We start from the raw sequence: 13,759 nt of genomic DNA on the forward strand, positions 1-13,759 counted from the left end.
GCAGCAGGTTAAGGATCCAGTGTTGTCACCGCAGCAGCTTGGGTCACTGCGGTGGTGCAGGTTCGATCCCTGGCCCAGGAATGTCTACATGCCTCGGACACAGCCAAAAATAAATAAACTAAAACAAATTAGCCAAAATAATTTTTTAAAAAATTAAACAGAAAGAAGAAAAAAAAAAAAACCTTTCTAAACCTGAGTGCTGAGGCTGGGAGGGGGTAGAGTTATTATTAAAACATTCTGACCATCTCATGTATATATATCCAAGATTTTTTTTCCTTTTTTGGGTTTTTTGTTTTGTTTTGTTTTTGTTTTTTTAAGGCCTCACCCATGGCATATAGAGGTTCCCAGGCCAGGGGTCAAATTGGAGCTTCAGCTAAGGCCTATGCCACAGCCACAGCAAGACCAGATCCAAGCCGCATCTGTGACCAACACGCAAATTTCAGCAATCAGATCCTTAACTCACTGAGCAAGGCCAGGATCAAATCCGAATACTCATGGAGACTCTGTCAGGTTCTTAACCCACTGAGCCACAACAGGAACTCATATATATATATGTATATTTATATATTTTCTTGTATATATATATATATTTGTTTGTTTGTTGTCTTTTGTCCTTTTAGGGACGCACCCGCGGCATATGGAGGTTCCCAGGCTAGGGGTCCAATCGGAGCTATAGCTGCCAGCCTACACCACAGCCATAGCAATGCAGGATCCGAGCCACATCGGCAACCTACACCACAGCTCATGGCAACGCTGGATCCTTAACCCACTGAGCAAGGCCGGGGATCGAACCCACAACCTCATGGTTCCTAGTCAGATTCATTAACCACTGAGCCATGACAGGAACTCCTATATATATATAATCCCAACATAACCATGAAATCTGACAATTTCTCCTTTAAGAAAAAATCACGTTGCAGCCAGTAAGAGGGAGCAACGCATTACTCCCCATACCCAGTGCTTTCATCTTGGGGAGGGAAACCAGTGTTGGAAGTGATGGATTCGCTCTGCCCCTTGACTTGACTCCTTGCAGGTTAGAGTCCGATACAGTGACTTGCTGACAATGAGGCAGAACAAACCTTCCTTGCTCAGGGGGGAGGAGAGAGGCCCTTTACCAGGTGTCACCTGAGAGGCTCCCAACACAGGTTCTGATCCTCTGAAGACTATCTGGCCACAGACAAAGGAAGGCCTTGATTCCTTGGCTTAGGGACACCGGATGCAAAGGGGCAGAGTGTGTTGTGAGCAACACAGAGAAAGAGTGACTCACCAGTAGATTAAGAATATCATCAAAAATTGCTGCTGGAGTTCCCGTCATGGTGCAGTGGTTAACGAATCCGACTAGGAACCATGAGGTTGCGGGTTCGGTCCCTGCCCTTGCTCAGTGGGTTAACAATCCAGCGTTGCCGTGAGCTGTGGTTTGGGTTGCAGACTCGGCTTGGATTCCGAGTTGCTATGGCTCTGGCGTAGGCCGGGGGCTACAGCTCCAATTAGACCCCTAGCCTGGGAACCTCCATATGCCTCGGGAGCAGCCCAAAGAAATAGCAAAAAGACAAAAAAAAAAAATTGCTGCTGCTTGCTGTCAGCATTCTACACGGCTCATCTCAAACAGGCAATATTTTGCAACTGATAGTTCCTATACAAGACACAATTCTCTGAAGGGAGGAGGTAAACAGCCACCACGGAACCAAGCAATATTTTCTTAAGGCACATCTCTCAAAGGAGTCCATGTGGCGAAGGGCTAGTTTCAGCACACGGAACATTCAGGTGGGGAAAAGAAACACAATCAATACTCTGCAAGGAATGTGAAAATTACATAAAAACTATGACCTACCACCTCAGAGTGAAAGCCTAGAGGTCACGATATCCTCTCTCTGGTGGAGACAAAGTAGAATCAGCTGCTTTGATGGATGTCTAAGCCCATCAGGAAACAGTGTCAATTTCCCAGGAAGAATAGATAGAAGCCTTCCAGCGTATCTAGGATTTCAGGCAGCAGGATCTGCTCTCAACTTAGGATGTTTAACCTTCACAAAGCTTAAGAGAGCCGCCGTCCTTGAGAAATATTAACATAATTATAACCTAAAAGTTTCAGGTGCTCAGAAGGGCTGCCCCAGAGATGACTCTATTATAAAAGAAATGTTGTGAAGCGTAGAAATCTTGTTCCATCCCATCTCGGGAAAACTGCAAAGGAGGCAGTGCCCTTTTGCTGCTCTCCATCTCACTCACCAGAGTAACTTACAAGTACTTAAGTACTTGTGTAACTTAAGTACTTAAGCAACTTACAAGTACTTAAGTACTTGGGTCTCCCCCACCCTGTCCAGGCCGACACCACTGTGCTTCCCATTTTACAGGTAAGGAAGGTGAGTCTCAGGGAGGTCAAGTCATTTGCTAACCTGGCAGGAGACGGTGAGCCCAGTTTCACACCAAGACCTTCAGATGTCAATGCCCCTCTTTTTTTTTTTTTTTTTGGCTTTTTAGGGCCGCACCTGCAGCATATGGAAGTTCCCAGGCGAAGGGTCGAATCCAAGCTATAGCTGCCAGCCTACACTACAACCACAGCAATTCGGGATCTGAGTCGCATCTTCAACCTACACCACAGCTCACAGCAATGCTGGATCCTTAACCCATTGAGCAGGGCCGGGGATCAAACCTGAGTCCTCATGGATACTAGTCAGGTTCCTTACTTCTGAGCCACAACAGGAACTCTTCAAAGCCCTTCTATTAATGGTTATACTGCATACTGCAATCACCAACCACTTAGGAAATCCCTTAGGGTTTTTTAGTTTGCTTTTTTTTTTGTTTTTATGATCAAACCCACAGCATATGGAAGTTCCCTGGCCAGGGATTGAATCCGAACCACAGCTGTGACCTACACCACAACTGCAGCGACAGGCCAGGGATGGAACCCAAGTCTCCGTAGTGAGCCAAACCACTATAGTTGGATTCTTAGCCCGCTGTGCCACAGCAGGAACTCCTCAAATCCCCGGTTTTTAAGTAAGGTCTCTAAGTCTATTCGCAAGCGAACGTTCTTAGGTTATAGAACTCCAGCTACAGACCTCACCTATGAATGCCTCACAACTATTTCCAAAAACAATAGCTAATTTGAAGAGACTCAGATAAATTCATTGGCTGGTGAAACTGCAGTGAAAACAGACAGAAAGCCATCTCTTAGAGCCCTGAATTCCAGGGCCTTCCTAAAGGTCTGAAGTCAAAGAGGCTGGGTTCAGACAGGCTCCACCAGCTACGGGGACCTTAGGTGAGCCGCCAACCTCACAGTCCTCATCTTAAAAGGGAGAGAAAAACAGCAAGAAAGAAATTCTATTGCATTGGATTATATGGAAAATTAATAGTAATATCATACATGAAATAATTTGGTAAGCTGCAAAGCCCTATACAAATGGAGGATTAATTATAATTATTTTGACTCAGCTATTTGGCTGGGATCTTACAGAGAATGTGAAGCATCAGATAAGAGTTTTTTAAAAGTGAGATGCACAATGGCACACTGATCAAGGACAAAGCCCTGGACTCAGGATACCTAAGTTCAAGTCCTGGCTTTCCCGCTTAATTTGCTGTGTGATCTAGAGCAGGTTACTTACCTTCTCTGTACCTCAGTTTTCTTATCTGGAAAATGGAGATGATAATTCGTGCCTACCTCACAGGGTTGCCCTGAAAACCATGCAAGGTAAAATACTTAAAGAACTTAAAACACGTCTTGGCACACAGGATGCCTGAGGTGCATTGTTATACTATTATGATTTTCCTCAAGCAGGCAAAAGGTGGACTTTTGGAGCCTTAACTACAAAACAAAAGTGCTGCAGCAGAGGGCATAAGACACACTATACCTTTGACAAGCAGCCCCAAAATGTACTGTATTTTTTCTCTGGGGCACGCTTTTGGAGAGAACAATAAGTCATCAGGCTCTCAGGAAAACCCTGTTTCTTCCTCTCTCCCTTTCCCCTTCATATGCAAAAAACATGAGCCCTCTTCTTCATTACTCTCCCAGCCCCAAAGACCAGCCTCACCCCGGGGGGGAAGGCCCTGTGAGAGAACCCAGGACAGCCTGGGCTAGTCCCTGGGGACCAGGGCAGCTGCAGAATGTCCAGCTCCTCTCCTCCACTCTCCGTCTTGGTCCTTCCCATCCTTCGAGGCTCCCATCACATCCCACTACCTCCCGAAAGATGCCTCCTTTCTGGGCATCCTGCATCTGTAATTGCCAACTCTGAGCTCACTGGCTGTAGAATTACTTCACAAGTGCCTATTTTATGGCCCCTAAAAGGTACACCCCTCGAGGGCTTGTCATAGTTCTTCCAGATTCCCCACAGTGCTTAGCATGGTGCTCCAGACACTGACACCGTTTGTGTGCCATAAATAATCAGGGAAGGGGTTTAATTCACTGGAAGGAGCCCAGAATCCCTGCAAAGTGGTCAGATGCAAACTAGGTCTATGCCTCGACGCCTCCTCCCCAAGCCCAGGGCGATGCTGCTCTCAGATTGCAGCATTCCCTCCCAGAGACCCTCTAAGAAACCTCAGAATCCTTGTCAACACGGCACCGTGGACAGCCCACACCAAGCGACAGGAAAGATGAACCCTTTTTGCCATCTCCGCTTCCGAGGCACTCCCTTCACTGAGCCTCTGCAGCCCTGGACTGAACCACTGTGATGGTAATTACCACACTCTAATGTACAGAGCTGTTGGCTTGTCTGCCTCCACTAGACCAGAGGCTTTCAAACATTTGATCATGAGAGCCCAATCATAACCCAGATCAGCATAGACCATACCGAAGCTATCGTTCCCCCAGATAATAGGTACCTGATTAACGTGATGCCTTCTGCTATCTCCCATTATATTCTATCCAAAAATACTGATTCAGACCCACAAAATTCATCTCATGGTGCACTACATTGACAACTATTTCAATATGATGTAGGGATAGATAAACAGACATAGAATGTTACATAATAAATAATGTTAGCTAAGGTAACATTAGCAGCTGTAACTGACAAATCCTGAAATCTCTATCTTCTCTACCGTAGAAGTGTGTTTCTTGCTCACATAAAACCTAAACGAGTGTGGACTGGCAGGTAGATTCTCCTGGGCAGTCACTGGTGGGTTTAAGGCTGTTTCCATCTTGTGGTATCTTCAACCTATGACTTCGAGGGTTTCCCTGTTCAGGATCAGAGCAACCCCGCCTGAGAAGTTTTCTCATGGGTCAAGCGTACAAGGGACACTCATTGCTTTCCTGCTTTCCATCTCATTCCATTGGCTAATGTTTAATCGCATGGCCTCACTTGACTGCAAGGGACCTGGGAATTGCAGTCCAGCCATGTGCCCCCGAAGAGAGAGACAGACAGATCTGATGATCGGCTCGCCATCTCTGCCAGAGACCTGCCATTTAAAAAACCCTCCAAGGGAAGGACCCAGATGTGTTCGCATTTTTATCTCTAGTGACTTGCAAAATACTTGGCTCAGCGTAAGTACATAGAAAATGTATGATCAGAGAATGAATGGGGGACATGGTAGACCCTGGCCAGAGTTCCAGAAGTGTTATGGTTTATGGTTAAGCTTCATGATTCTCTCCAAATTCACACGCATGCAAACCCCCTTCCCTGCCCAAAGCACAGCTGAATCCCCAAATCAAGATGACAGCAGGTGGGGAAGATTCTGGAGAAACTGTCTTCATGTCTTCCCTCTATTTGGGGGCTGCACAACCGCTTACTCTTCCTACTACCACATGCCCACTGAAAAGGAGCACAGAAGAACCACCAAGAGCACCCAGGCTTTTGAGGCAGATGGATCCTGTCGGGACCTCTCTCTGGCTACGGAACTACAGCTGAGCGCTTACTATGTGTGCAGCGCAATCCTGAACACCTCCCATCCATTAGCTCGTTGCATCCTCACCATAAGCCTCTGATGGACAGTGATTTCCCCCTCCGACCCTCCAGTTCCCTCAGTGAGGGTGAATGTCTTCTACCTGCTGCGTCCCCAAAGTGCTTTGTTCATGACCCTTTCCAACAATTCACTCAGGAGGGAGCTAGTTGGCATGTGGAGCTACACCCCTATTCATCTGGTCTCTCCAATTGCACTTCAAGGATAGTGGAAACAGCATATACGTGAGAGTCATAATACCTAGATTCAGATGCCAGACCCAGCCGAACAGGCGTGTGTGATGGGCTGAGATACTTACCTCCTCTGAGCCTCAATTTCCTTATCTGAGACATGGGGTCAGAAGTCCAACCTTAAAGGGATGCTGGGACATATAAACCTCATATCTCTAAAGACCTCTGCCTGACACAAAGTGGGTTCTTTACAAAGTAAGAACATCCCCCCCCCCGCCGCCGTCACTTCCTGGAGGGCATCGGTAATGTTTTATTCCTGGGCATTAACACCATACCTTGCACGTAATAAATAAATAATAGATGTAAATTGAAATGCACTGAATGATAAGCTTTACTGTTGAGAAATAAAAAAAACACAAACCTTGACTTGTTCTTTAGAAATTCCTTTTTATCTCCCCTCCCACTTCCCACTCACTCCATTTCTCTTCTCTCTTTTGGTTACAATGAAACTGGGTTTTTTTTTTTTTTTTTTTGGTACTTAGAAATTTTAAATGGATAACAGAGCACCTCAGGATTCTTTCCTCTGGCCATTATCCTTCTCTTTCAAGTTCTGCTCAGCAAGATTATTTGGATATTGGAGCTAAAAACGGTCAGATTACAAGTGGAGGTCCCTGAAATGTAACATTCCCCATTGCAGGATTCTGGAATTACACCAAGCACCAGGGAGGCCTTGCTCTTCCCCAAAGAGCTCACTGTTCTGAAAAAAGCCTTTGTTTTAAGGCTTTGCAAAACTGCCCTGTGGACTTTCCGCCCATCCACGTCCCTAGCACGGGCCTGGGACTATGCATCTATATGATCCCTAGAAAAACAGTCAAGAGTCCCACCATCTTGTAAAAACCGCTGCTTTCCGTGTCCTGGTTGGTAACTCACAGCCTAAGGATCGTTGCTTCGGAACGACATGTGCTGATTTCTCCAGCAAGCCCCTGCTAATGATAGCGGCTGGCACATGTGTTTACCAAGTCTGTGGCCAAGTCTGTGGTTTAGGTGCTTTGTGCCAATGATCGCCTCTTAATTCTCACAAAAACCCACTCACTCAGGTATTACTGTTATCCTCATTTTGCAGAGAAGGACACTGAGGCGCAGAAGGTCAAAGAACGTTGCCCAAGGTCACAGAGCCAGCAAGCTGCAAAGCCCCAGTTTCAAAGCCTCGTGCTCCCTTCCCTGTCTGTTACTCCACACTGCCTCTTTAAATGGCTAAAAAAGAAGGTCCTTTCTGTCCAGAAAGACTTGAGAAAATAAACAGTGTGGACGGGTTGATCTTTAGGTCCCTTCCCCCTTTAAAAAAAAAAAAAAAAAAAACTAGGGAGAGAAGAAAAAAAAAAAGGCAATGTAATGAAGCTCAACATAACGAGGCTTGGCTTATCAGTATTTAATAACAGCTTTTGGATCAAAACTCCACAGAACCTTATTTATGGACAGACAGTTACTGTTAAGCAGAACCTTTTCATACAACCTTTTCATCTGAGGATATTGTAGCCTTCTACCGCCTTTCTATTAGTGAGAGATGGGGTGTGAAATTTGCTGGCCCTGCCAACATTATCCCATTAAATGATCCCCCCCCCTCAATGTAATTCACTCAGGGGCAGCCCTTGGAGACTCGGGCCGTGGATGTCCCTGCCTGGGTGCTGGGGGATGGGAGGGGGTGTGAAGGAAAGGGTTCAGGTGGCGGGAGCATCCCAGTGACATAACATCCATCCACGTTTCACCGCCTTACCAAAATAAAGTGGATGCCACAATTACTGCATTCCTAAACAAACCCAAAACCCCAACCGAGCTTACTGCAACAAAGAGAGAGCCTTTTTACTGCTGTTTATTTTTATTTTGTATTCGTTAGCTTTTTAGATATTCCTGGCATGCGAGTCAGGCTCCGTGTAACAAGCAGCTGCATTTAGTTAAGGATCTCGAAGCGTTCCCCCCCTGCGGACCCCCACCCCTCCCCCTCCCCTTCAACTCCAGAGAACTTTCTCAGACCCACAGAAGACTATGCCTTTCTCTTGGTCTGTCTCCTGACCCACCTCGGGGAATAGGTAAGGCGGGCTAAGGCTCCTCGGTTTGAGAAAGAGGCCTTGGAGATGCGTGTGTGTGTGTGTTTCCCAGCTGGGGCTGGATCCACATGGAGAACTTGGAGCAGGCAAGTCAGCCCACTAGAGAGCAGGCTAATAAATCACCCCTTTTCAGCCTGCACCCTGAGTTGGACACCCAGAGGCAAACACAAAGGCACTTCATCAAAATACATCTCATCACGGGTTGCGAGGAACTGCCAGGCACACTCCTCCGACCGCATCCAAGTTGTAGCTCATTTCAAGATCCTTCCTCCTGACCAGAGGTGCAGGCCATCGAGGCCCTTCCAGTCTATCTCCGAGTTATAGCAGGTCTGACTCAGGAAACTCCAGCACAGGAAGGAAAACTGAAAGCATTTCTTATAAGCCCTAGATATGGCTAAGAACATGTTCCTTTGATGGGAGTTCCCATTATGGCTCAGCGGTAATGAATCTGACTAGTATCCATGACAATGCGGGTTTGATCCCTGGCCTCGCTCAGTGGGTTAAGGATCCAGCGTTGTCGTGAGCTGTGGTGTAGGTCACAGATGTGACTCGGATCCCAAGTTGCTGTGGCTGTGGTGTAGGCCAGCACACCTATAGCTCTGATTTGACTCCTAGCCTGGGAACGTCCATGGGCCGTGGGTGCGGCCCTAAAAAGCCAAAACGGAAAATGTCCCTTGGCTGCGCTTGGAAAACCTGGGCAAATGGCACCTCTGGCCCCTGCATAACAGGAAGAGTTCAAGACTTAAATCAGGAGAGACTGTCTGGGACCGCAGTTGGATAAGAGCGTGAACTCTTAGGCCAGCAATGCCGTTTCCGAGCCATAAGAACTTAAGAAAGTAACCTCTCTGTGCCTAAGTTAAAATGAGCTAATTATGCCATCTCCCTCACAGAGCTGTGGTGAGGATTCAGTGACTTAATACTTAGAAAACGCTTAGAATGGTGATGGGCCTATGTGGTAAAGATTATGCCAGGGTTTGCTAAATAAATGGTACAAACAGAAGCATCGCAGAATGCATGGATTCGAGGAAATACATTCTTACTTGAGGTCCCAGGATTTGGCACCAGTCTTCCACTTTTCTCAGGCCCAGTAACAGCGGGCCTGGTGGGAGGGAAAGTGGAAACTGAAGAGAGACAGAGGCTCCACAGATTGTGCAGATCTGGGCTAAGACCCAGGACCCACCACCAACCCTCAACCCCTTGCAACCTACCCAGGAAAGTAACTCATTGCCCCAGGCACCAAACACTCCAAATCAATGGTTCCTCGCTTTTGGGGAGTGCAATTTTCTTTTTAAAAAAATCAGATTTTAGCTGGAAACATACAACCACAAAAATGCACATAAAATTTTGTGCATTATTTCTAGGGGGTTGCCTAGCCTTAATCTCAAAGAGCCCAAGTTAAGGCCCTGTAGGCTGGGTGCTCTTCTCCAGTAATTGCCATACATGGTTTCACTTTGATCTTGTAACATTCAGGTAAGGCTCAGAAAAAAGAATCGCCATAGCCAGTACGTGGCAGAGAAGATTCGAACCTGTGTTTGCTAACTCCAGCACCTGTGCTCAAAACCATTAATCTTTACTGTTAAGTTCTACTACACTCCCTTCAAACTAGAAGGTGGGGCAAGAAAAGGAAAAATCCTTGCAAATATACCATGTTGCATTTTTACTAGGAAAAGCAAATCACGCCACAATTTTACGTACAACCAAAAACGTTATTCTCCATTCCTTCAACAAAAATCTATGGACTGGAATTCCTGCTATGGCACAACGGTTTCAGTGGCATCTCTGCAGCTCTAGGACACAGGTTCGATCCCCAGGCTGGCACAGTGGATTACAGGATCCAGAGTTGCCACAGCTGCAGATAGGTCACAACTGCAACTTGGATCTGATCCCTGACCTGGGAACTACTCCATACACACACACACACACACACATATGCTGCAGAGCAGCCAAAAAAAAAAAATCTATGGACCACTGACACTATATGTGTGTAAACATATGCCATTTATATGTAAACTTACCTATATATTACACATATATGTGTGTGTGTGTGTGTCTACAAAGCTTTTCTCCATACGATGCTGGGTAAAATTTTCAAAAATATTTGAAACGCGGTATGTGGTTACCATCAAACCACAGCCAAATTGAACACTAGTGGATGCAAGTGACACACCATTTAGAAACTTTCAAGTCTAATTCCAGACCTCTGCTCACCACGCAGGTGATAGAGAGTAGAAAATATAGACCAAAGTTGAGTCTGTAAAAGGATTCCTCACTAAATACCAGAAAGATAATCCCAGGTATCAGAGTAGCAATACAGCCACCAGGTATACTGAATCAATATTGGAAATTAAATAATCCCAACACACTGCCAGAAGTAGCTGGACCACACCCTTTGCCCATGGGGCCTTTGTGTGGCTCCCTAGAGAGAGGATTTTTCAGGTGTCTCTAATAAAGATGGGGCTGAATGACTTTTTCACCAGGAAAGCTAACAGTCACAGGGCCCTCAAGAGATTGATTCTAGAGGCAGACAGGACAGGCATCTACTAAAACAGCATTGGAAAGTTGACAAAATGACAGTAAACAGTAGCAGGCCACCTCCCTCTGACTCCAAGCAGCCAAACCACAGACTCTGCAGGATTCTAAGAAAGGCCTAGGTGGGTTCTGAAGGCCCCGAGCTCTGGGTATAGATAAAACAGCTTCAGCTTCTTAGAGAGGTTTAGCTCTGGGTTGGTAGATGGGGAGAAACACACATGCAAAGGTTTCCTCCTCCTGGCTAACAAAGTAGAGAAGTGATGCGAGAAATGCTGAGCATTTTTTTAAGACAAATAAATGAAACATAGCTCTCTTTAGGCTGATTTCCTGAGCCTCTGGCTGAGTTAACTTAGGAATCCTGGATCAGACAAGAAGGTAAATCCAAGTTCCTCTAGAAGCCTTGTCCCCAGAGAAAAGATCAAGCACTCACAGAAATGGATAGGGATTTATTAGACAATAAATAAGACGATACTAACAGATGTTAGCTCATTATTGAAAAGTTCAAAATAGGCAATACTTGTTTTTAAAAAAAATTTAATGGGAGGAAAATAAATAAATCTTAATTCATGCACATGACGGTTCCACAGAAGTGGACCTAAGAAGTGGTCAAAGCAGGCAGCTTGTATGCTTTTAGATAAAGAAACAATAAATGTGTGAGAATTTTTTAAGTTTTGTTTTTTTTTTTTAAGCCTATAGACAGTTAAACAAGATAGAATTCGGGTGACTGCTGATAACAAATTTCTCTCACACTCAGCCAAATCAAGGCCTCACGCTGGGAGCTCTGCCTTAGCTGGAATCACCCTGGTTATCTCTACCTCACTTTGCCCATCAGAAGGATGTTTACAAGGGTGTAGACAACACGGTCCCTTTTTGCTTTTTACCCAGGTGCCTGTCAAAGGGCCAGATGTTTGGCTTCGAGGAAGCAAACATCCCTGTGCCCCAGCTGTTTACATCTCATTAGGATTTTTCATCCGGAAGGTGCACTCCTGCTCATGGACATCTTAATTACAAGTAGGAGCTCTACCCCGAGGGGTCTCCCGATTAGCACAACCGCACTAGAGGATCAGTTTCAGAATCATCCTCAGCAAACGCGGTTCCCATTTCCCCAAAGAAATCAAAATTCACACACGACTTCCTTCCAGTGTTTTCTACTACGAAAAATATTAGCTAGATTTTAGTCAAAAGTCTACGAGCCCACGTAGTAAATAGATTTTTCCCCTTCAACTGCTAATGAGCCCAGAGGCCTTTTTTCCAAAACAGTGCCTACTTAAAAATGAAGGACGCATGATAAAAGACCATGGGTTGGAACTGGGAGTGGGGGAGGGAAGAATCCATGGGCTCCAGCACCCCCTCAAGGGATGCATGTTAAAAGTGAGGCCCGAGACCCTGGAGACTTTAATCAACTTTCCCCCTCCAACCTCCAAAGAATGAATCGGTTGTCTCCCCCGGCGCAGCCGTGCTCTTCCCTCTCATTGTGTATCGGCTCAGACCCAGCAAGGATCCTAGCTTCCCGCAGCGAACTAAGTCGCTCCGGCTTTCGGTGAAGTCTTTCTCTAACTGTTGCAATTGTCTTTAGAGATTACCAAAATCAAGTATGCATTAGCTGGCTTTCCCGCCACCCCCCTCACACACACCTTGTTTGCAATACACACACACACACACACACACGCGCGCACGCACGCACTTTGGAGCAGCAGGCCGCCTCTGACAGCACATTTTGCACAAAGTGTTGGCGGCAGCGGTGGCGCACACGTTGTGGCCTCCATCGTGACCCTCCAGAAGGCCGGTGAGCCGGGAACCATGGAGATGCGAGACCGCCCGAGCCCCAGGAATACCGGGCTTTTGTTTGGGTCGGTCTGCGGACAGCCTGGGCTCCCGCAGGAACCCCTAAAAACACAAACTCCCTTCTAGGGCGCGCTCTCCAGGACAGCTGCGATTTGGGAGTAGGGTGGACTTGCTTGAACACCGGTTGGGGCGCGTTACGGCTCCAGCGAGAGACTGGGGGACAAAAAGCATCCCATTACCCCCACGACACCCAACTCCTCCATGCTTCCTGTCTGCACTGACAACTGCGGCTGGACGCCGAGGAAGAGGTCCCTGGGCGCACCCCGGCCTGCAGTAGGGCTCCAGGGAGAATCCTCGCCTGCCTCCCAGCGCCTGGAATTGCGCTGGCAAGACCCCTGACGGGGCCGGCTGCGCTTCCTGCCTGCCCAGAGGTAGGTAGGAGGGTGGCCCGGGCCGGGCAGGCCCACGAGCCGGCTGCTGTGCCTCTTACCTTGGGCAGCGGTCCCGCGCGCCGCCAGCAGCAGCGCAGCCAGCAGCGCCAGGAGCAGCGGGCGCGCCCCGCGGTGGCGCGGCCGGTGCATTCCTCCTCTCACAGCGGCAGCAGCTCCCAGGCCGCGCGCAGCACATCCACGGGCTCTGCCCGGAGTCCCAGCCACCTCGTCCGGGTTGCTCTCCCCGCAGGATGCCGGGGGCGTCTGCGAAGTTCTTTGTCCCTCTAACCTGCTCCTTCGCTGCCTCCAACCGGCAGCTCAGGACCCCGTAAGTGCAGTCCCTCCGTAGCCCTCCGGCTGCAGCTTTGCCGTGGCCGGACCGTCAGTTCAGTCCCGGGCTGTCTGGGTTGCAGTCGCGGAGGGCGAGTCTCATCAGCTCGGGCTCTGAGAAGAGCGCGCCCTGCGCCGGGGGGCTGTGATCTCGGGGCTCGTTCGGCGGCAGCGGCTCCTCCCGCTCTGTGCGCTCGCTCCCCTGCTCACAGCCTCGCTCAACTTGTCACTTTCCACCAACTCTCCGGCCCAGGGCCCGGCCCCGACCAATGGCAGACGGGGGCCCAGGCCGGCGACCCAGCGCCCTCTGCTGCCGCCTCTCAACACCCGCACCCTACCGGATGTCCTGTAAGCTACTGCCCAAAAGTTGGTTGCTGGGAAAGCCCATCTCCCCTCCCCCACGACACCTCCAACCTACGGGGGGACCTGAGGGCGCTCCCCTCCCGGGGCCTTGAGGCCATTTGACAGAAAGGGAAATCCAGGCTTGGGGAGACTTCACTGGCCTTGCAAACCAGCTCATGGC

The 13,759-nt window shown here is 48.1% G+C and overlaps 1 protein-coding gene across 1 annotated transcript in view; it reads right to left on the reverse strand.

Annotated features, from left to right (window-relative positions):
• Positions 1 to 13,514, reverse strand: part of ROR1 (receptor tyrosine kinase like orphan receptor 1) — a 448,217-nt gene extending 434,703 nt beyond the window's left edge. Inside the window, exon 1 of the mRNA XM_047788808.1 lies at positions 12,966 to 13,514. Coding sequence (XP_047644764.1) covers positions 12,966 to 13,056 — 91 coding nt within the window. The 5' untranslated portion in view covers positions 13,057 to 13,514. The remainder of the gene's footprint in view (positions 1 to 12,965) is intronic.
• Positions 13,515 to 13,759: the final 245 nt, after the last annotated feature.

This window comes from Phacochoerus africanus, chromosome 8, assembly GCF_016906955.1.
Source record: "Phacochoerus africanus isolate WHEZ1 chromosome 8, ROS_Pafr_v1, whole genome shotgun sequence".
NCBI classification, from domain to species: Eukaryota; Metazoa; Chordata; class Mammalia; order Artiodactyla; family Suidae; genus Phacochoerus; species Phacochoerus africanus.